This window comes from Phacochoerus africanus, chromosome 4, assembly GCF_016906955.1.
Source record: "Phacochoerus africanus isolate WHEZ1 chromosome 4, ROS_Pafr_v1, whole genome shotgun sequence".
Lineage (NCBI taxonomy): Eukaryota > Metazoa > Chordata > Mammalia > Artiodactyla > Suidae > Phacochoerus > Phacochoerus africanus.
Genome location: NC_062547.1, coordinates 75270608 through 75293993, shown reverse-complemented (window position 1 = coordinate 75293993; position 23386 = coordinate 75270608). Strand labels below are relative to the sequence as shown.

At 56.5% G+C, this 23386-nt stretch overlaps 1 protein-coding gene across 3 annotated transcripts; it reads left to right on the top strand.

The window, feature by feature from the left end:
- The first annotated feature begins 267 nt into the window (after positions 1-267).
- Positions 268-23277, top strand: FZR1 (fizzy and cell division cycle 20 related 1). Of its 3 annotated transcripts, none has more exons than XM_047777547.1 (14): positions 268-451; positions 15711-15833; positions 17042-17111; positions 17229-17292; positions 17379-17506; positions 17891-17973; positions 18340-18523; positions 19285-19350; positions 19802-19904; positions 19992-20176; positions 20312-20545; positions 20821-20925; positions 21328-21429; positions 21791-23277. In XM_047777547.1, exons 2-14 carry the CDS (start codon positions 15814-15816, stop codon positions 21830-21832), a joined length of 1386 nt encoding a protein of 461 aa, XP_047633503.1. In that variant the 5' UTR covers positions 268-451; positions 15711-15813; the 3' UTR covers positions 21833-23277. The 3 variants fall into 3 exon arrangements, with proteins under 3 accessions (XP_047633503.1, XP_047633502.1, XP_047633500.1); XM_047777546.1 differs by having other exon boundaries at positions 16986-17111; positions 21328-21420; XM_047777544.1 differs by having other exon boundaries at positions 16986-17111.
- The last annotated feature ends 109 nt before the right edge of the window (positions 23278-23386 follow it).

The window sequence follows — 23386 nt, the reverse complement described above, 5'->3', positions numbered from 1 at the left end:
AAATTCCCACCTAGCCGCCCGAGCGGGGAATCGAAGCCTGTTCCGGCTCCGTTGTCCGGAGCAAGCTCTGGCGCCAAGCTTCCTGTATTGATTCGAATCGCGAGCTACGTCATGTCCTCCCGAGATGCCCGGGGCGCGCAGGCGCCGTCGCGCCAGGTGGGCGGGACGGCGCCGCGCGCGGGCGCGAGGCCAGGACGCGCGGGGGCGGGGCAGCCCACGCAGCGCGCCGGCGCGGGGGCGGGGCTGGTCGCGGGAGCGCGCGCGGCGGAGGAGGGTGGCGGAGGCCGAGGACCAGCGACCGACGCCATATTAAGGAGCTCGGAGCTCTGGCTCCCGTCAGCGGCGTCCGCGGCTGAACGCGGCGGAACTGCGTGCAGCGGAGGCGAGCGCTGCACGGCGCCGGGAGAGGCGGGGCCGCCAGAGCCAGTGGGCGACGGAAGCGGCGAGCCAGGTGAGGCGGCCGAGGGCTAGGGACCCGCCCCCTGAACCAGAGCCGCGACCCCCGAGCCCGGCCAGGCCTGGCAGCGGCACGGGCCTTCCTGCGGCCCCCGAAAGGGAGCCCGCGGCCTGGCCTGCCACCCCCGAGCTCGGACCGCTCCAGGAGCCGGCCGGATCCTGGAGCGCCGCCCCCAAGCCGACTTAGGCCCAGGTGACCTCAGCATCCCACCGCTCGTCTTAACTCCCTCTCTGAGCCTCTCCCCAGACCAGACCCTACGTGACCTCCCCAACCGGAGCCACCTGCAACCTGTGGCCTCCCCGCGCGGTCAGCGTCCCTGTTATTTTGTATAAGTAGCAAGTCGAGTTCTGATTCCTTAGACCGCGGGGTCTCCCGGCTCCGACATCTGGAACAGCAGGCCCACGCCCTAATTTGTGCTATTCATTTTTGGCCTGTCAAACCCGGGTCTCCCAAGTTCACACCATCCCAGCTCGGACCCTGCTCAAATTGAGATTCCCCCCCAGAGCTGTCACGACTCACCCTGGCTCTAACGGGCCCCCGCCCCCTTTCCCCGCCCGGATAAAATACAATCTCAGTTTATGGACCCTGGAACAGCTAGGGTGAGTTGTGGAGATACTGCCTGTCTGGGCTCCCCATTGTACTCACTGCGCCCCTTTCTGCTCCTGACACACAGAAACACTTAGGCGACGAGTTTTGAATACATAAGTGCTCCTATGCGCCCAGCATCTTTAGTTTCTGCTCCCCTATCCTCAAAGCTTGACCCATTCCAGCTTTGATACACGCAGAATCCAGCTCTCCCATTTTGGCTTTGGCCCCAGAGACAGCCTAGCAATGCCCAACCACCATTCAATCCGGGACCATTCATTCTGGGTTTTCCTCCAGGCACAAGCCTGGCCACCCGGACCCCTCAAGTGTGCCACATTAACCCCATCACAACTATTTTACCTTACTAAAAACTTACTCCCACCTCCCATTGGCCCTGCACTTTCTAGACCTGCCCTCAACCCAAAACCCGAGTTCTACTATTGTGCAGGTGTCCAGCCTAAACCCATGTTGTTTTCCCTGTTTTCTTCCCCCAAGAATTATGCCTTAATTCAAGGTGCCTCTCAGACTGGGAACTCAATTGCCACCCCCCGACCTCCTCCCAACCCTGGTCAACTGAGTGATGACCTTGTGCCTCTTGCTGGTGAAGCTACACCCCACCCTCTGCCCGACACCACTTCTTACCATACTTTGAAGGAGGACAGTTTACCTAAAGAAAAAACATCCACCCAGACCTCATGCAGCCATTCCCTGCCAGTTCCTACTCCCCAGAACAGGGACAGGTGGGAAGGTCTTTGAAATGAAGAAAGTTGGATGGTCCCTCCTGGAGGTGGTGGCGGGATTTGCACTCTGGAAGCTGATGGAATCCTGGGGTGCACGTTGTCCCCTAGAACACATCCTAGCCCGTTTATTGGCAGAATGTCTCATGGGCCGTCATGGTCTTTGATGTTGAGGGCCCCTTCTGTTTTGGCCATGCAAGTTAGGCTGCTTGTTGCTTCTGAATCTGAGAGTGGAGGCAGGTGTGCTGGCTGCCCGGTGGTGCTTTGCATAGCAGGTGAGGTTGCATTTCTCCTAGAGAGTTAAGGATGCAGTCTCTCTGCCTCCAAAAACCGGGCCTCTGGTGCTTGGACAGCTCTTGACTCAAAGAACAGTTGCTTTGAAGTGGTGGGGGGCAGGGATTCACATGACTATGCTGGCCAGTTTGCCACTGTGACTGTTTCCCAGAAAGATCTCAGAATCTGTGCCCTGGCTGGTGGTGTCTGTCCAGGGTTGGGCATGGAGGACTCTGGAGGCTGATGAGTCTTCAGAAATGAGTTGGTGTCGATTTTCCCACTAGGTCCTGTGTTACAGCAAGAGGTCTCCTGCTGTTGATATTTACTGGGGCCTCTGGCCCCGGCAGGTTTTGTATACTGGGGACTTGTGTGTTTGGAGACGCCCAGAGTGGGGGTTGGTTGTAGGGACCTTTTGCTCAGTGACACTGAGAGGGATGAGGGTCCAAAGTCATTATATTTACTCTGAAGGGCTGGTAGTGGGGACTCCTGGCTAGCATCAGGATCAAGGGACTTGGTCTTTAAGAAACCAGCCAACTCGCAGCAGTTGTAATTCTTCTCTTCTAGAGCAAAAGTTCTCCACTAGGGACACTGGTGATGTCTGGAGACAACTGTGGTTGTCATGATGGGGGGGGGCTTATATCGAGTGGGTGGGGGCCTGAGATGCTGCTCTACAACCCTCAGTGACCTTCAGTGCCTAGGTGGTCCCTCATAGAGAATGATCTGGCCCAGAATGTCCACAGTGCCTAGAGGAAGAGACCTTGGACTAGACTCCAGACCATGAGGCCTTTGAGTGCAGGTGCCTTGTAAGGCTGGAGCTGGAGAATACTGGCTTGAGTAGGTGCTGAGGATTGGCGCAGGGAACTGGTGTCCTGCGGAGCTGGAAAAGGAATATGTGGCTACCCATCTTCTGCCCTGAGAGCTCCCTGTGGTCTGGCTTCTGCTCCATCACAGGTCCCAGTGGCTTCCTCCTTGTCAGCTCCACTGGTCATGGCCCTGCCCACCCCTCACTAGCCTCTCTCAGGTTTCAGCCACTGTAGAGCCTTCCCATTGTAGGCAGGGGCATTTGAAGCCTAGGGACAGGCACATGACTGAAGCAACCAAAGTGTGGCACTGACAGTCTCAACAGGGTATTGGTGGCCCCAACTGCTATGTCTGTGTCCTTGGCAGGTGACTACTTAACGCCTGCCTCAGGGTCATCAGCCATGAACGGAACAAGAGAACACATTGTGCATCCTCCCCAGCCTTGCTTCATTTAGTCATTCTCGCATGTATGCCGTAAAGATGTAGAAGGTGGAACCCACTCTCCTGGCTTCCTGTGCCTTTTCCTGTGTCCTTCAGTCTCTTTCACTGGCCCTTCTTTTTAGTATCTTATTTACTTTTGTTGGTACCAGCTTTATTCAGATGTAATTGTTATACCTTACAATTCCCAGGCTAGGGGTCGAATTGAAGCTGCAGCTGCCAGCCTACGCCACAGCCACAGCAACACCAGATCTAAGCCGCATCTGTAACGTACACCTCAGCTTGCAACAACGTGGGATTCTTTAACCCTTGAACAAGGCCAGGGATCAAACACACATCCTCATGGATACTAGTCCGGTTCTTAACCCGCTGAGCCACAACAGGAATTCCTTTTTTTTTTCTTTTCTTATTTATCTATTTATTTATGGCTGTACACAAAGCATGTGTAAATTACGGGGTCAGAGATGCAATATTTGCCACAGCAGTGCTCTGAGCCACTGCAATGATAATGCCAGATTCTTTTTTTTTTTTTTTGTCTTTTTGCCATTTCTTGGGCCGCTCCCACAGCATATGGAGGTTCCCAGGCTAGGGGTCTAATTGGAGCTGTAGCCACTGGCCTACTCCAGAGTCACAGCAGCACGAGATCCGAGCCGCTTCTACAACCTACACCACAGCTCATGGCAATGCCGGATCCTTAACCCACTGAGCAAGGGCAGGGATCGAACCCGCAACCTCATGGTTCCTCGTTGGATTTGTTAACCACTGAGCCACTACAGGAACTCTGATAATGCCAGATTCTTAACTCACTGTGCCACAAGGGAACTCCACAGTTCACTCATTTAAATTATACAATTTGATGGCTTTCTGTAGATTCACAAGGCTGTACATCTACCAGGTCTATCTAGTTCCAGAGCATTTCCATCCCCCTGCTTCCCAGAAGGAACTCCATCCCCATTAGCAGTCACACCCCATTCCCTTCCCAGCCCCTGGCAGCTACTAACCCAGTCTCTGTTCCTGTGTATCTTCCTGGTCTGAGTGATTCATATAAATGGTATCATACACCATGTGGTTTTTTCTCACGGAGCATTGAGTCTTTAAGTTTCATTCATATTGTAACATGTGTCATCCCTTTTTTTCTGGCTGGATAATATTCTGTTGTATGGATGGGCTATGCTGTTTTTGTCCGTTCACCAATTGGCAGGCCCTGGGGCTGTTGGCACCTTCTGCCTATTGCAGATAGAGCTGCTAGGAACAGTTAGATTCAGTGTCTTATGGAGTTGCCCTGCTGTTTAATCTGGACTCAGATGCCTCTGCACACACTCCTTGGTGGCCTGCCGCTCACCCTTAGCTTCCTGTCCTCATTTGCTGACTCTTGACTCTAGGCCCACGTGGCCAGTCAGTCCTCTCCTGGGTGTTCAGAAAAGGTTGCTCTTTCCTCAGGTATGCCCATTTCCCATCCCTTCCTTTCCCAGCCTCACCCCCTCTCCTCTCCATCCCTCCTTCTTCTCAGGACCCATCTACTTCCTCACCTGGTCAAGTGGGCACCATCTGCCAGGTCCCCCTGCTTCCTGCCACTCTGCACAGTCTCCACACTGTACCAACACCAGCCCACAAATGCACATCTCATCAAGCCTCTCCACCCTGTCTCTTCCCCACCTCCATGCCACCAACCACCCCAGGGCACAGCCCAGAAGACTTCCACCTTTCTGGCCTTGCCACCTTTCCCTCTTTCTGCCCCCAGTGTGCTCTTTACACCCCAGCCTCCCCCAGACCATTCCTTCTAGACTCCCCCATTGCTCTTCTCCAGATCAGAATGGACTGAGGAACCACTACATTGTGGCCCCCAGGGAGGGTCTTATTCCTACCAGGCATGACAGCCACTGCGGGAAGGGTCAGACTCTTTGCACTGTGTCCCACAGAGAGGAGAGGCCACTGGGAGGAGGGCTGGAAGAATGGTGAGAGCAGGAGGAGGGGCAGATGATGGGGTCTGTCTGCACTTACAGAAGGGCTGAGTGGCTGAGAAGTCAGCACTAGTCTTTCAAGTGGGGGGATGGGGTGGAAGCAAGTATTCCCCCTAAGGATTTCCCTAAACCAGAGGGTCTCCACTGGAGACAACATCCAGTGACATTTGTTATCAAGACTGAGTTGAGGGTAGGGCTTTAAGTGAACAGGGGCAAGGATGCTGCTCACAGTGTCCTAGAAAGCCCCCTGTAGAGAGTGAATGACCGGGCCTGAGTATCAGCAGTGCCAGGGGTTAGGGGACTTGCTCTAACTATATTAGGCTTGTCCTTCTGCCACCCCTACCTTATACCCATGGGTGAGAATCACAGTAAGACAGACTGAGCAGATACTTTCGACACTCAAGTATGCCTGTGAGGGGATGAGCTCCCTGTCTTGGCAGGTGGTGCAAGCAGAAGCAGAGATGTGTAAGGGCTCTGGCATCCTGATGGGGCATCCAGCCTTGAAACTCAGGCCTCTGATGTAAATCACAGTTGTGATCATGTAGGTGATTAAGAGTCATTTGGTGTGGCACCCAAGCTCTTCTTTTGCGTGGGGTTTGCATCCTTTGGGCCACTGCAGACCCAGACACCCTTACAGTCTGAATGTTTCCCCATTTCTCCAAGTCAAATGGGAGTGGGTACTCTGTGTGCTGGGCGGGGAAGGGGGCGGTGCTGTGAAACTGCGCTTCAGGCATCGTTCCTGAGGTTTAGAACATCAGCCTTGGCGGGATGGGTTCTGCCCTACTGCCAGCAGTGTGCTCTAGGGGATGTCATGGAAGGAAAGACGATGGTGGGGCTCTCCTCAGCTCTAGGCTGTGAGCGCTAGGGGCATTGGAATCCCTGCCCCCTGCTTTACAGCTCCTGCCCCTGCTTGCATACAGTGGGGCAGGAAGCAGCTGAATGGATGAATGAGAGAAAGATGCTCTCCAGACCCCGCCAGCAGGCCTCCCTCTCCTGGTGACTTCCAGCAGCCACTTGGGAAGGCAAGCTGTCTCCCGCTGTGTGCTGGGCGCAGCCCTTCCTGATTCTGGCCATCCCTGGCCATGTCCTTGGCTGTCTTTAGAGGTAAGGGGCCGCCAGCTCATTGTGTTCCCTCCATAGGGTGAGACCATTCCCTTCAGAGGTCCCCTTATGTGCCTTAGCTGTCGCAAGACTGGGAGCCCAGGCTGTAGTCCAGAATCAACATCTTTAAGACCTCGGCTAACCCCACCACCACAGCCCTGCTCCTCCAAGGTTCTCAGCACAGTCCTCCCTCCTCCAAGGGGAGACCAGTCCTTTTCCCCTGCAAGGGCAGCCGAGGAGGAGACGGGGCCCTTCCTGGTCACCCGGCTTGCAGCTGTGGTTACCAAAGCACCTCCCATGCCACATAGCCTACATTACTGTGCAGTGGAGGAATAGGAAGCAGGGATGTCTGGGAATTGTCGTTTGCCTGTCACTGAGCCCATGAGACCAGCTGCCACTTCCTAGCATCTCCCTTGGGTCAGGCGCTTTACCAGCTGCCTCGAGGAAGTTGGACCTAGTTTCACCACAGTAGATACAGTGTGTCCCCTTACCGTCAGAAGTTGCTTGCCCAAAGCTACACGGCCAGCAAAGGTTGGAGCCAGGACTCAAAGCCAGCTCTGTTCCTCTCCACAGCCCACCTTTCCCCATCCATCCTGCTGGGACTGGTTGACGGTAGTGGGGGAGAGGGAACCGCCAGGGCTGGCCTGCCTGAGCCCAGGCAGAAGGGGCAAAACCAGAGACTCTGATGGGAGTGGAAAATTGGGTGACCTCCCTTTTCTGGTCGGGTCTCTCTTACTTGGGACTTCTCCCCCAACCCCTCAGAGACTGGCTGGGAATAAGACAAATAGCCCCCTCCTCTCTCAGGAGCTGGTGGCCAGGAAGTCTGGGGTGCGGCACAGAGCCAGCCCCATCCCCAGGTTCGTCCTCCTGTGTGCCTCTTCCTCCCCCTCTGTTCCTCCTGATACCTCCGGGGAAGGGCAGAGCTTCCCCGGAGGTATCAGGGGCCCTCTGAGAGGCTGTGCCCCACAATGGTGGTTCCTAGGGAGCCTGGGCCACTTGTTACCATAAGCCCTCATTAGAGGGCTCCCACTGGAGCTGACTGGGAGTGATGCACATGTGGCCATGGTGACCCATTCCTTGTGGACCTTTGAGCTTTAGATGGCTGGCTGGCTGGTGCTGGGCCTGGGGATCCTCTCACCGTGGAGCCTGGTGGCCTGAGCAGCTGTGGGATGGTGAGGTTGGGCAGAGGTAGAGTTGGGCCACTCACCAGCCACCTAAGCCCCACGTCTCTCCTTTGTGAAGTAGAGATAGGATCTTGCCTAGGGACCATACTGAGTCAAGCACCTGGACTGCCTGGCACTATGTTGGCTGCTGGAAAGGCATAGGTGTACTTCAGGTCACTGCTGTCCCTGTCATCCTCTGTGTTCTGAAGGTCTCCCCACAGCCAGGAGCAATTTCCCATTCACCCAGATCATGGTGCCCACATGGGATGTGGCAGGGCAGTGCCCACAGGCTCCTACTGGCATGCTATCCTCCCCTCCCTGCCCCTGTGGGGACCTGATGTGACTGTCATCCATTGTGTCCCCACCCCCACCCCCTGAGGCGAGAGTTACACTCACCCAGGGTGATCCTGCATAACCTCTGCCTCCTCTCCACCAGCACTCACCCCCAACCTCAGGGGACACGAGGCTGTGTCTGGGGACATTTGTAGTTGATGCAGCCGGTGGGGGGGGGGCTTGGCATCCAGTGGGTGGGGGCAAAGGAGGCTGCTCCACCTCCCACAATGCCCACATGGTTCCAATGTCAGCAGTCCCTCAGGGAAGCCCTGGCACAGCCCATCCTGCAGGCAGCCACATGCCACATGCAGACTGCTCAGCCTCAAGCCCTGAGTCATGAATTACATCATAGGGTGTCTTTCTGGCCTCAGAGCCCCACAGCATGAAAACAGCAGGACCAGTTTGCACGATAAGCAAGGCCTTGAGGGACTTGGAGTTTGCCTGAGCACTTCTGGAAGTAGAGCACTGTCTGGGTGCCTCCGGGCCTGGTGTGAACTTGGTTGGGGGGTTCACCCAGGATGCTGCCCTCATGGTGCCCTCTGTGACCATGGCTCCACCTGAGGAGACCTGGACAGTGACAGTCTGAGAAGCTGCAGTGTCATGGGCCTTGCCCAGACAGGCCCTTGTCTGACCTCATTTCCTCCTTTGTGGCTGGGGGAAGGGTGGTTCCTGTCCACACCTGGGGACTGGCGGGTGACTCAAGGTGAAAGCTTGCCCACAATATTGCTCCTCACTTGGGATCCCAGCCTGCTGCCAGCTCCAGCTGGAAGGAATGCTCATGAGCTTGGGCACTGGGTTATCTTCAGGCCTCTTGGTCCTTGCTAACACCAGGGCCAGCCCATGCTCCATCATCTTATTCCACAGGTCGCCTCCCTGGCCTGGCCCTGGAGGCCCCCCACCTCCCCACCCAGCACTGCCAATATGGGGCTTGTTTGTTCTCTCGGGCACTGGGATGTGGAGCAGCATCCCTGACCTCTACCCACTGGGTACCAGGAGCACCCACAGTCATGAGACCACAAATGGCCCCAGATATGGCCCAGATGTCCCACCACCCTGCTGGGACCCCTGGGTTATACTTACAGTGAGCTGTCTTGCTGAGTGTCTGGTGAGTGGGACCTATGTGCACCGTAGTGTCGGGCAAGGCATCAAGGAGCCACAAGGAAGGCCTCCTCAAGAGGGTGAAGCGGGTCGGGCAGCTGGGTTGAAAGCAAGGGCCCTGCTTTGTCACTGGGACCTCTTCTTCCAGCATGAGTTGGTCTTGCTCTCAGAGAGGACCAGGGTAGGAGGTGAACATGGGGTTCCTCCAGGAGGGCAGCTCCTGGGGGTTGAGCGATCTGTGACATATGCCAGCCCTTCCCCTGGCTGTGTAGGGACCTCGGTCTGGACCTCATTGTTCTTTCAGGTGACTGGGGTCATGCACGTTTTCCAGAGGGGCAGATTAAGGCTTGGAGGTTGAAGGCTAGTCTGAGGCAGTGGCAGAAGGTGGGCTGCCTTGCTCTTCATTTTGGGGGTCACCAGGGGGAGAAAAGGAGACCCTCCTTACAGGCTGGCTCTGTGGGTAGGCGAGACCCCCCAGTAACAGTATCCTGCAGAAAGGACAGAAGCAGCCAGTGACTGAGGGCCTTGGCCCACCTCACAGACCATAGACACTAGCCTGCAAGTGCTGACCCCAGGCAGAGCTTCTATAGGGCCCAAGTTCTTGCCCACTGCTACTGAGCACTGCTCGCTCATCACTTCCTCCCCAGCTCTGTTCTCATCATCCTAGGACAGCCTTTCTCAGCCACCTTACAGCCTGGCTGTGCTTGTGTTTTAACAGAAAAGTCACAGCTCTCTCTGTTGTTTATTAGGAAACTCTTTGGACATATAGCAAAGGTGGCAGAATGTTCCTGTGCATAGCCAGCTGCACCCCCACTGCTGGCACCATCTTGTTGAGTGCCAGGCATATGTGGTCCCAGCTCTCCCCGGCTGGTCATTTCTTTGAATGGCTAGCTCGTTCCTGTGACAAAGAATCCAAGAAGTACAATGTGACAAGGCAGGAGGACCAGGGCTTCCTTCCTCCCCTAACCCCCTTCTTCTAGTTCCTCTCCCCAGAGCTGACCTCTGCTGCCGGTTTCCTCTCTAACCTTCTGGAAATAGCTTATTCTACACTGTGCTCTTGTCACGAGCAGTGGCTCCCAAAGCCCGCTGCTCCGCCCTCCCTTTACTGCAGTGCCTCCTGCAGGGAGATGTGCCATGCCCTCCACTCCACATAGCCTCATTCCTACTCTCATAAGCAGCTGGCAGAGAAGATCTTTGTACATGTGGTTTTGCACATATGCCAGAGTTTCTAAGGGTAAATTCTTAGAAGTCAGAAAGGATGTGCATTTTTAGATTTAGAAAGCAGTTGCCAAATTTCAGCTCCTGCCAACAGTGAGTGAGCAAGGGTGTGTCATCCGATCTCAGAGCTGCACGGGCGACAGTGGAAGCTGTTCTGGGCTGGATTCTCAGCCCTTTGGTCATGGGTGTGGCTGAGCCTCTTCTTCCAGGAACACTTTGTATTCTTTGCCACTTGGGTCTGTCCTGAGGGTGGCAGATAGTTCTCTTGGTTGTATCCTCTTTTTTTTAGAAAACTGTGTGTGTAGTGTGTTTGCCTTGCAGACACTTTTCATTTCTCCACGTGAATTTATAAACCTTTACTTTCCTGGCTTCAGGGTCTTCTGTGCTGTGGTGCAGCAGGCAGCAGTGTCAGAGGAGGTGGGTGGGGTCTCTGAGGTTCTGGGACTAAGGACTCTCCCCAGGGCCACCCACCTCTCTAATGGGCTGCTTGTAACCTGGCGGAGCTGCCAGAGTGGGGGTTGAGGGTTGCTGGGCAGGCTTTGTCACCAGCATTGTGCAGTTTGGGTGCAACTGCAGCCAACCAGTCCTGCTAGTTACTGCTCTCCTCCTGAGTTCCTGGTCAAGGCCTTTGGCTTTGTCTCTGCCTCTACCTCCTCACCGAGAAAACCTGAGTGTGTGGGGTGGGTACTCCTGAGGGCGCTGGGTGGTTGCTTTAGAAACAAGAGCAGCATCCCCGATGGGGCCCAGTATCTGCATCTTCAAGGGCAGGGCTTGGGAGGAAGTTAGTTCTGAAATCCCTCTGCCTATGGCTGCACCTCCATGGGTCCCTCTGTGAGGGTCCAGGTCTCAGAGACACCTTCCTGTGCCGGAATCTGGTGGCCCCTCACCACTGCCCCCACTTCTGGACCCTTCCTCTACCTTCCCCTTCCTTAGACAGCTGGCCACTGGAGTGTGCTACCACCCAGGATCACTCGTCTTCACCTGGGGGCTTGTCTCTGTGTCTCTGCCTGCTGGGCAGGGAGCTCAGGATGATGGGACTGTGTCTGTCTCGCTGCCTGCTCCAGCCCAGCACCCACTTCAGGCCTGGGGCGCACAGTAAATGTGGGGTTGGTGGGATGAATGAAGACCCTTTGGTGGACGTGGGAGCCACATGTGCTGGGGCAGAGAGCAGGCCTCTAGGGCCTGCACTTAGACACCCTCTTGGCAGCCACCACCCCCTAGAAGGTGAGTGTGCTGTCCACATTCCTTGTGCCTACCCTGGTGTGTTAGTGTCCTGCAGTTGTAAGAGTCATGACAAACTCAGTGGCTTTAAACAACAGAAATGTATTCCCAGTCCTGGAGATCAGGAGTCTGAAATCTGTCCTGCAGGGCTGATCCTTCCAGAGGCTTCAAGGGAGAATGGGTTCCTGCCTCTTCCAGCTTCTAGAGGCCCAGCACCGCTGGCTCTCAGCCCCTTCCTGCATCCTCATGGTCAGCAGCGTGATTCCCATCTTTCTGACTCTGACCCTCCCTCCTCCACAGGCCCCCTGGGAATCCAGGATCATCCCCATCTCAGGAGCCTTATCCCCATCTGTAAGGCCCATTTTGCCAAGTAAGAGAATGTTCCCACGGGTTCAGGGACTAGGAACCTCTTTGACTCTCAACAGCCACTGCTGATGGACTTCTGTAGACTCTCCTGTCAGGGTGTAGCTAGGACAGAAGAGAGCATGCCAACTGGCCATACTTGCAGGCCTTGAACAAATTCAGCACACACCCTGCTTGAAGACAGTTAGTGTCTTAGCAGCAGCTCCGTAACTCGTCCTGGGAAACCAGTCTCCCGCACCACTTGCTCTGTGATCACCACAGTGCTTTGGGCTCTGTGCAAGTTCTGGTGTGCTGGGGGGTCGGGGCGGGGTTGTCCAAGCTGACTCCAGAGCTCATCTGGCCTGAGAGGTTTAGACCTCTGAGCCCATGGCATGACCGTCCCTCGTTCCTGTGCTGCTGGGGCGAGCCTGCGTTGCCTTGCTCTGGCTCGATTTGCTTTCAGCAGGGGGTGCTGTGGAGGGGGCGCAGCCAGGCAGAAAGCACCTTCATCTGCTCCCCCGAGGTCGGCACGCGAGGCTCTGGTCAGGACCATCTGGGGTTGACATCACACAGTGGGCCGGGAAGTTAGCTAGGTTTGAGTCTCATTTCCTTGTCTGCAATGCAAGTGACAGCCAAGGCCCAGCTCTGGGGCTGCTAGGACAGAGCCATGATGGCTCCTCTTGGTGTCTGGCCCTTCTGAAGCCCTCTCACAGGATACTTAAGCATGGTGGGCGCCAGCTCTCCTGGGGCTTGGTTTCGCAGCATGGTGGTCAGTGAGATGACTGGACCCACCCTTGGGAAGCTGTCCTCCAAACAGGTGTCTTCACCCAGCAGAGACCTCAGATGGGCATCTCTGTGTCCTGATATGGCCGTGCTGCCCAGGAGTAGTCAGGGTGGGGATGAGAGAGGAGGGAAATGGTAGAGTGGGGTGAGGCTGGCAGGGGGTAGGGAGAGGAGGGCCAAAGAGGGAGACAGCTGTTGGTCACTTCAGAGCCTATGTTCTGTGGCCAAAATGGATGAAACATGTCTAGGGACCTCTGCTGGGGTGGGAGACCAATGGCCAAGAAGGGAGTAGCTGTTCCCAGAAATGGAGGCTGGCTGAGGTGCTGCAGCCCCACTTCTCACCAGAGCAAGAGGCCCACTGTTGCAGACGACAGGGCACGGGTGCCCTGGGGCAGCATCGGCTCAGGGCAGCCTCAGACTGAGTGGAGAGAGGGCTGTGATGGGCACCAAGAGAAGGTGGGTATGGGTACCTGGCCTCCGGGCAGGAGCCCTGTCTGTGCCCCCAGCTGATCCCTCACCCAGACTTCACATCCTCATCTCTGCAAGGAGCTCAGGCATCCAGGTTGCGAGGAGGAAACACATGATAAAATGTGTACATGGGAAACACACCGAGATGACCAGTGGCTACATTACTGTCCTTGGGGTCTAATCCGACTGGCTCTGCCTTGGCTGAGCATCCAGCTTTGGGCCGAAGCTGCACCAGGGCAGCCCTGTATGTCCCATAATCCAGGATCGGGACAAGGACCTGACAGGCTCATGGTGGTGCTTCAGCCCCGCGGTGAGGCTGTTTGGGGATGTGAAAGTAGGTCTCGGACGGAGCTGCCTGTGTGTCTCAACTGCAGTCGCAGAGAGATGTGATGGCATAAATCCGTGACACTTAGCTATGACTTTCCTCAGGCATCTTTTTTCTTTTTAAGGGTACACGTTCCCTGTCTCTATGGATTTGACAACTCTAGACTTCTGTGAGTGGGATCCTGTGTGTCCTCTCTCTAGCTTATTTCACTGGGTGTCATCGGTTCATCCATGTTGTAGCATGTTTCAGAATTTTCTCCCTTTTTTGGTTTTTTTTTTTTCTGTTTGTTTGTTTGTTTTTGCTTTTTAGGGCTGTACCCTCGGCATATGGAGGGAGATTCCCAGGCTAGGGGTCTGATCGGAGATGTAACCTCCAGCCTATGCCAGAGCCACAGAAACACAGGATCCGAGCCCTGTCTGCAACCTACACCACAGCTCACAGCAATGCCAGATCCTTAACCCACTGAGCGAGGCTAGGGATCGAAGCTGCAGCTTCATGGTTCCTAGTCAGATTTGTTTCTGCTGTGCCATAACAGGAACTTCATAAGAGCATTTGAACACTAACTTCTGTGTGGATCGGTTCCCTTTCTTCTGGGTGTGTATGTCAAAGTGGAGTTGCTGGGTCTCATGGCTGCGAGTTTTTGATTTCTTTTTTTTTTTTTGTCTTTTGCCTTTTTTGTTGTTGTTGTTGTTGTTGTTGCTATTTCTTGGGCCGCTCCCGTGGCATATGGAGGTTCCCAGGCTAGGGGTTGAATCGGAGCTGTAGCCACCGGCCTACACCAGAGCCACAGCAACGCGGGATCCGAGCCGCGTCTGCAACCTACACCACAGCTCACGGCAACGCCGGATCGTTAACCCACTGAGCAAGGGCAGGGACGGAACCCGCAACCTCATGGTTCCTAGTCGGATTCGTTAACCACTGCGCCACGACGGGAACTCCGTGTTTTTGATTTCTTGAGGAGCTAATGGGCAAGGGGATGGGGAGAGAGTAAAGGGAAGAGAGTTTCAGTTTGGGAAGATGAGAAAGTCCTGGAGATGGATGGTGGAGACGTTTGCACAACAGTGTGAATGTACTTAATGCCACTAAGCAGTGCACTTGAAGAGAATTCCCTGTGGTGCAGCTAGTTAAGGATCTGGCATTGTCACTGCTGAGCCATGGGTTTGATCTCTGGCCCGGGAATATCCACATGCCAGGGGCCTAGCCAAAAAAAAAAAAATGGTTAGAGTGGTGACTTTTGTGTTATGTGTATATTGCCAGAATTTGTTTTTAAAGACAAGTGTTGACTTCACCAGGTACTACACATAGGAATTCATATTCAGAAACTTAATTTCTGGCCAGCCTTCACTTTTCAACTTCTTGATATTTGTTTTGTCGTTAGCTGGGCACCAACCTGGAGGTTCAGGGGCCAGAAGTAGCCTGGCGTGCCCACATGGAAGCCCTCTGGCTCCACCCAGAGGAGTAAAGTGACAGTGATGGCAGGAGGAAGAAGGGGCCTGTGGGTCCAGGGTGAAAGCAGAGCTAGAAACTCAAGCAGAGCTAGTTTCCCTTCTAGAAACTCATGCTTCTCCTCCGTGAGGTGGGAGGAGGCAGGACAGGGGCACTGGAGGCGATAGGCAAGCACATGGGCATGGACCTGGGTGTCCCTGGACCCTGGCTTGCCGACCTCCTGGAAAGCAGGAGGTGCCCACTGGCCTCCGCCCTGTCCAGGAAGGTGCACAGCCCTCTCCTGCTTCAGATCTGCTCTTCCCTCTCTAGGATGTTTTTCACCCTCCCCTTGTTGCCACACTCACTCCTCTTCTTTACAGAGGTTCCTTGAATTGGGTTGAGTTCACTGAGAGTTGGATGGGAGTGTGTGTCTGTCCTCTAGAGGCCAACGTCCTCCTCCATGTCAGACCTGGCCCCAGTGCCCGAGCAGTACCTGGCACACTGGCAGCTCTGCAAACCCCAGTGGAGAGATACACAGCTGATGGACCCTCATTCCTGCTCATGTGTGTTCACAGTCCTGTAGGTTGAGGATTTGGGTCCCATTTTGTGCATCGGGACACAGAGCTGCCCCATTCAGGAGGAATCAGGACATGGTCCCTTGGGTGGCTTTCTGCCTCAGAGGGTCTGAAGCAGGAAGGTGACAAGATGGGCACCTGTGTAGGAGGGGGATGGGGACTGGGATGAGCCCCAGGGGGCTAGGGAGAGGTAAGAGACTGGCCCAAAATAGGACAGAGGAGTGGGGGGTCTGGTATAAGGTTCCCTGCAGAGCAACTTGAAAGAGCCCCTTTGTTCCCATCATGTCCCCCTGGAGGCACATGTCAGTGGCAATTGGCTGTCCTCCAGGAGTGCCCTGTGGTCACCAGACAGTGGCGGGGGCCACTGCCCACTGGTGCTGACCTCTCCCTTGCCCTTCCTGCCTAGGCTGACATTGGCTAGCTGACTGTGGCTGGCGGGCTGTGCCTGCCCTGCCCCGCCATGGACCAGGACTACGAGCGGCGCCTCCTGCGGCAGATCATCATCCAGAATGAGAATACAATGCCATGTGTGAGTACCCAGGGTCCCTCAACTGCCAGCACTGTCCTGGCCCATTGGAGTCCATGGCGGGGTATGGTCAGTAGCTGAGGTTTGGCCCTTGGAGAACAGAGGTGCCCCACAGGTGACACCTCCCCCTTGGTGGTGGCAAAGCCATGCCTGGGTGTGAGCCCCCCAGTACCTCCTAGCACTTTCCTCCACTGTTGGAACCATTAAACCTTTATTCTCACAGGAACCCCTTGTTCTTGTGGGGCCCTGTCTCCATCTCCTGGACCCCAGTGGAATTTAGGGGTCTTGTTTTGCTCTTTCCTGCATCCCTACCCCTCTTGCCATGTTGTATTTCTCCCTCATGGGCACCTAACACGTCACAAGCTGTGCTTTTGGTTCTCAGCACGCTCTTAGCTCTGCCTTGGGCATCAGGGCAGGCTCCTTCCTGCCTCATCATACATCCCCTTTGGTCTGTGTGCCAGTGTCTCTGCCTTTTCTGAGGATACCAGGCTTTAGATTTAGGGCCACTCTGCTTCAGTGTGACCTTGTCTTAACTTGATGACACTTGCAGAGACCCTACTTCCAAATAAGGTACCCAGGGTCAGAACTTGAGCGTATCCTTTTGGGGAACAAAGTCAAACCCACAGCAGATTCTTTGTAGAAAAAAGGACATTCCTGGGGACAACTGAATGGGGTCAGAGAATTTGGTGGATGTGATATGCATGCCACCAATGCCTAGTTTCAGTGGTTGGGTCATAGTCCAATGAGGGATTATCCTTGTGTGTGAGAAAGGGGGATAGTGGAGCGACAGGCTCTCAGTGTTGGGGAATAGATGTTCTTTGTTCTGTCCACTTTCCTGGCCTCTTGTGCCCACAGGAGAACGGATGGCAGCTCGTGGTGTTGCCCACACTTGGCTCTCACTCTCATCCTCTTCCTGCCTCAAGGAGCTAGGTGGATGAACTGAGCCCCGACGTGGCGCCACCAGAGGGTTCCAGCCTTGGAGTTACCACCTAAATGTCTTACTCTGTCCTCAGTTTACTCAATCAAATCCTCGTTCAGGGGCCAGAGGCCAAGTGCAAGGAGGCAGAGTGGGTGGAGTCTTGGCCAGGGAGGAGGAGCTGGCCTTGGTGCGCTCTAGGGGTCTGAGGCACCCAGCCCGGCCTGCCTGCCTTCCAGGTTGCGGAGATGCGGCGAACCCTGACACCTGCCAACTCCCCCGTGTCCTCCCCCAGCAAGCACGGAGACCGCTTCATCCCCTCAAGAGCCGGCGCCAACTGGAGCGTGAATTTCCACAGGATCAATGTGAGGGACACCAGGAGGATGGGAGGATCAGGGAAAGGGACCCTGTCCACACAGCCAGGGACCAGGAATCAGATCCTCCCAACTCATCCCTCCCTCCTTCCCCTGCCTCTCCTACAGGAAAATGAGAAATCTCCCAGCCAAAACCGGAAAGCCAAGGATGCCACCTCAGACAATGGCAAAGGTCAGGAGTCCGGCCCTGCCCAGCCCCCACCCTCACTCACACAGCCCCCACCCCCAACCCAGTCTCACGGAGTTTGGTGCCCACAGATGGCTTGGCCTACTCGGCTTTGCTGAAGAACGAGCTGCTCGGCGCTGGCATCGAGAAGGTACAGGACCCGCAGACTGAGGACCGCAGGCTGCAGCCCTCCACACCTGAGAGGAAGGGCCTCTTCACGGTGAGCCTGATCTCCCAGCCACCAATCTTGGCCTCCTTGTGCATCTCCTGCCCCAGACCTGTGGTGGGGGGAGGGCTAGAATCAGAAACCTGTGGGCCCATTTAACTCTGTGCCTCGCACTAGGCCTGTCGCCCCCACAGGCAACCTGGGGCAGGTGCTGAGGGTAGGGCCAAGGGGCAGGGGGCCCCAGGACAGCAGCAGAAAGCCTGGTTTGGGTCCCTTAAGAGATTCTTGGAAGAGGGGCTGTGGCTGCATAGGGGGCAGGAGGACACCTGGGGTGTGGAGCCCAGGCAGTCTCGGTGTGCCCTGTGCTCTCTTGCTGAGGGCACAGGGCACCAGGGCTTGGGAGGGGCATCTGCTGAGCAGGTGTCCCCACACCCCCAGTATTCCCTCAGCACCAAGCGTTCCAGCCCCGACGACGGCAATGATGTGTCTCCCTATTCCCTGTCCCCCGTTAGCAACAAAAGGTGAGTCCTGACATGCATTGGGAAGAGGGGGCAGTTGGACAGTGCCTGGGAGCTGCCCTCACTTCCAGAGCTGTGCCCAGGCTGTGCCCCCATTGGGGACACACTGGGGGCCCAGATCAGGTAATGGGAGGGGAAGGTGGGGTTGTCAGAGCTCAGGGTGACTGAATATTCAGTGGCAGAGAGGTCAGTGGCAGGGTCATCTGCAGGTTTGGGGTCACACTGTGGCAGACAGGCAGGGCAAGCAGAGAGTGAGATGGTGAAGCTGACGGGCTGCCAGGGCCGCTGGTAGGAGATGGTTTCTGTGGAGATAGTTGGTGTGGGTCACATTAATAAATGTAAAGTCACCACCTCCGGCTCTCCCTGCAGTCAGAAGTTACTGCGGTCGCCACGGAAACCCACCCGCAAGATCTCCAAGATCCCCTTCAAGGTCCTGGACGCGCCTGAGCTGCAGGATGACTTCTACCTGAACCTGGTGGACTGGTCATCCCTCAACGTGCTCAGTGTGGGGCTGGGGACCTGCGTATACCTGTGGAGCGCTTGTACCAGCCAGGTAAGCATGGCTGAGCTCATGCGTGTGCTGGGGGACTGCACAGCCACTTCCTTGGGGGCTTGTGTGAAGGATGTGAGCATTGCTGGGGCCCTCAGACTCTGGGGAAGCTACCAGCCACCCCTGTCCTCCCAGGCCTATACCCTCAGTATTGTATAAGCCATCCCAGGATTGGTTCACAGGCATGTATAGAGGCCTGCTCCCTCCTGGCCGTGGGTGCTGGATTCAGAGATATGGATGTCCTTGCTTCCCTGGCTGAGCCTGGGGCTGCCGTGAGGCTACTTCCTCAGTACAGTGTCCCCCCACCCAGTAATAAACCCCTCAGTGGCTGCTGGGCACATGTCGGCTGGGAGTCTGCAGGGCAGAAAGACCCGGCTGGGGGTGGGGAGTATGTTTGAGGGACAATACTAAATGCAGGTGGGTTCAAAGAAGGTGAGCAAAGCCCCCGAAGGGAGGCCAGCACACATAAGTGCCCACCCACTCCACCACCTGCTTAGAAGCCCCCCCCGTGCCTAATACCCTCATCACCCACATGTCCCCCAGCGTCCCTCTAGGCTCTGTGCAGTTAGTGTCCCTTTGCTTGTGTGTGTCCCTTCCTGAGCACCCCAGCTACATTCTCTTGGTCCCAGCACTGCCAGTGCCCACAGGCTGGAAATGTGAATGAATGGAGGGTGGATGGACAAATGGATAAACGGATAGTCTGGGCCTTTGAGGGACCAGTGGGTAGCATGTCAGCTCATACTATCCATTCCCCTTTCCCCCAGGTGACCCGGCTCTGTGACCTCTCCGTGGAAGGGGACTCGGTGACCTCCGTGGGCTGGTCTGAGAGGGTCAGTACACTGGCCCTGTTCTCCTGCTGGGCAAGGTTGGCACAGGGAGGTTTGACTAGACCTCAATGGTGGGGGCCCTCCGTCATGTTGGGGGCCTTGGAGAGGAGCTAGAATCTGGCCTGGAGGTCCCTTGTCCACGCCGCAGTGATGTTGCCTGTCCCCAGCCTGGTAGAGATGGTTAGAGTGACAGAGACATTGGGTCAGGCGGGCAGGCTCACTCCACATGTTGAAGTGCATGGATCTCAATACGTGTGGATGGATTTTGACAAACTGCCCGCTGCCCATCCTCCCAGAAAGTTCCTAGGATGAGTGTCCGAAGGGCCGTGCATTAGAGACCTTTAAGACAGTGAGCCCAAGGTTCAGTAGCAAAGAGGGTTGAGGGGGGGCACCTGAGTGATGGGTCCCCATGCTGGGGCCTGATGCCCACTGTTGCCCACATTGTTGATCCTAGGGGAACCTGGTGGCTGTGGGCACACACAAGGGCTTTGTGCAAATCTGGGACGCAGCCGCAGGAAAAAAGCTGTCCATGCTGGAAGGCCACACGGCGCGTGTCGGTGAGGAGCTGCCCGGGGCTCAAGGGGGCGGGAGTGGTCCCTAAGGGGCCAGGCTGCGTCCTCAGCCTGCCCTCTGCCTGGCTCCAGGGGCGCTGGCCTGGAACGCTGATCAGCTCTCGTCCGGGAGCCGGGACCGCATGATCCTACAGAGGGACATCCGCACCCCACCCCTGCAGTCAGAGCGGCGGCTACAGGGCCACCGGCAGGAGGTGTGTGGGCTCAAGTGGTCCACGGACCACCAGCTCCTCGCCTCCGGGGGCAACGACAACAAGGTAGGCCCACTCCTCCCACATGGCCAGCCCCCATCTGTGGAGCAGGTATGATAAGGGCGCACTCGGAGCAAGGACAGGCTCTTCTTTCCTCTGGGGGCTGAGATACCCTGGGCCTCACAGCTGTTGTCCCTGCAGCTGCTGGTCTGGAACCACTCAAGCCTGAGCCCCGTGCAGCAGTACACAGAGCACCTGGCAGCTGTGAAGGCCATTGCCTGGTCCCCACACCAGCATGGGCTGCTGGCATCCGGCGGTGGTACAGCCGACCGCTGCATCCGCTTCTGGAACACACTCACGGGGCAGCCGCTACAGTGCATCGACACTGGCTCCCAGGTGTGCAACCTCGCCTGGTCCAAGCACGCCAACGAGCTGGTGAGTGTGGGGCATGGGTGGGTGAGGACTACCAGCCGGAGATGGGAGCCTTATGACCACAGGAGAGGCCCTCAGGGCTCTTGGGTGCAGTGTGGTTCCCTGTCTCAATCCAGTCATCCACCAGGGTGCAGGGGTGCGGGCTGTCACCTGTGGTCCCTGCACCCTGCCCGGCAGGCTCCGATGTCCTTGTTCCTTGGTGGGTGTGTCTGAGGTTCTGTACCCTGGGGCCATGGGAGAGGAGCCCCTGCTCTAGCAGCACCCTCTCTGTCTCCTAGGTGAGCACGCATGGCTACTCGCAGAACCAGATCCTGGTCTGGAAGTACCCATCCCTGACCCAGGTGGCCAAGCTGACTGGGCACTCCTACCGGGTGCTGTACCTGGTGAGTCTCCCCAGCCAGGCCCTGAAGGAAGGCTGTGACCACCTGTTCCCTTGTTCCTGAGGAGGCAGCCTGCACATCCCACTCCCTGGCCCTGTTCTCCATCTGGTCCAGCTTCGGGGTCTGGAGTTGAACAGGGTGTTAGTGGCATCATGAAGCTATTTCATCAGCTTCTGCGCCCTGTGAGGAAGGGCATCTCTGTTCCTCTTTATAATTTCCATGTATTTGTTTTCACGGTGGAGTGTGGTATCCTTGGTGTTTTCACAAGCCTGCTTCACCCACAGTGCTCTGTCAGGGGACCTCTGCCATCCCAGCCCAGTGGCTGCCTGGCTCCTCTACCATCAGCTGCATACATCGGGCCACCCACAAGGCATAGGGACAATGGGGGTATCTCTCCTCCCACAGGCCATGTCCCCCGATGGAGAGGCCATAGTCACTGGTGCTGGAGATGAAACCCTGAGGTTCTGGAATGTCTTTAGCAAAACCCGTTCAACAAAGGTAAAGTGGGTCGGTATCAGCGCCAGATGTTCCCCCACTCACGTCCCCTCAGCCTGTCCAGGGGCCTTCCCCCCTGGCCCCACCACACCACCCGCCCCAAGCACCCCATCAGCCATAGTTCCCGGGGTCTCCCTGGGACTCCCTCATCCCTTTATCTGCTCCTGCATTGCCTGGCACCCCTACACATCCTGGGGCACTGTATAAGGTGCCCATACGGGCTCCTCCTCTGGCCCGAAGCCTCAGGGTCCCTCCAGGCAGAATTGCCTTCCCACGCTTGAGCGGCTGGTGCCCCACCCAGCAGTCTAGCCCAGTAGCTGGCACCTGCAGGAGGCCACCAGGGGCTGAAGGCTTGTTCCTGTGTGCCCTGCAGGAATCCGTGTCTGTCCTCAACCTCTTCACCAGGATCCGGTAAACCCGCGGCCTTGCTGTACTGGTCGCAGAATGCCACCTCTCGTCAGCGTCATGGACCCTCCCCTCCCCCCAACACGGGCACCAAGGAAGGCAGCAGGGGTGGGGGGAGCCGGGCCTGGAGAGACCCTGAAGATTCTATTAAAGCCTGATTACGAACCCTGTCAGCCGGTGTTTGGGGTGGGACTGTGGTCGGGCACCAACAAGAGTAGGGGCTCCAGCTCCCTCCACCCTGCATGGCCCCAGCTTGGACATCTGCTCGGAGCAGGATGGACGCCTCCTGGGACCCTGCCTGCTTCCATCTGTGTCCGTCACCGTCACCACCTTGTTGGGGCAGCACGCTCTTCCGGGAAGCACACGCTCACCACCGCCCACACCCGCTACGGGACAGACAGCTGGACACCAGGCTGGTCAGCCAGGGGAGGGCCTTGCAGGAGGACGGCTCAGGTTGGCCTGTGGATCAAAGGGACATTCCTGCTTGAGGTTTCTTTGTAGCCGTCTCTGCTGTCCCTGCCCCAGCAGCCATCCCAGCGACTCTCATAGGAGCTCTTTGTTGGAGTGAGCCCCAGGCAGGCTACGTGTTGAAGGAGGTCATCTCAAGATGGACTTGTCTAAGGAAAATTGAAGTTGGATCTGTTCGTGGTTCTGTGCTCACCCCGACTGAGTTGTCCTTGTCACTAATGGGGTCACAGCTGACTGTGGTTCTTGCAGCTTGCTGGGCAGCCAGTCAGTGTAACCTAAGGGCACAATCAGCCCCACAGGCGAGGTCCTGTGGGTGCCTGGCCCTCCTCCCCAGCCCCTTCCCCTCCAGCCCACTGGAGTGGGTCCTGTCCATCTGCGCCTTCAGCCAGGGGAGGGGGACCCTGTGGGTTCCCCTAGAAGCTTCCTGAGCTTCCCCAACCCTGGTCCCACCTCACCGTTCTGTGCCCTGTTCCCAGTTGCACCTGGGCCCACCTCCTCCAGCCTCATCTCCAGACCTGGAGAAAACAGAGGGAGAGAGGTGGGGCCAGTGTGGCAGCGGCCAGAGGACATTGATGGAAGTGGACAGGGCGAGGTGGGCCTGGGCAGGACAGGGATCCAGCATGGTCAGGGGAAGGCTGCACAGAGCCCCCAGTCTCCCCAGTTCTGCTCGGAGCCCCCATTCCTCCACGGGTTTTGAGAGCCTTGGGTTTCCCCTGAGCCAACCACCTGTGTGCATGTGTACATATGTATTTGTGACTTCCTTTTGGATTTGTTTTTGTGTTTCTGTAAATCAGTGCTCAAAATGTTAAAGCTTTGTGGGGAGGAGCAATGGCCCACCCCCATCCCTGGGGGACACAGAGGTCACAGCTTTTAGAGCCCTCTCTTTCAGAGGGCAGTTGTCTGAACCTGCCTGAACTTGGGGACGGGTGAGAGACAGTGTACATAGATGTGTGTATTCCAATTGGTCGAGACCTTATTTTTGTTTGAGTTTTGTTTTTGTTTTGTTTTTTAATAAGAAAACCGGCCTATGTGTACCGCACCCTGGCCCTGGTTCTGCTTGTAGGCCCTGGCTCAGGGAGCACAGAAGGGACGTGAA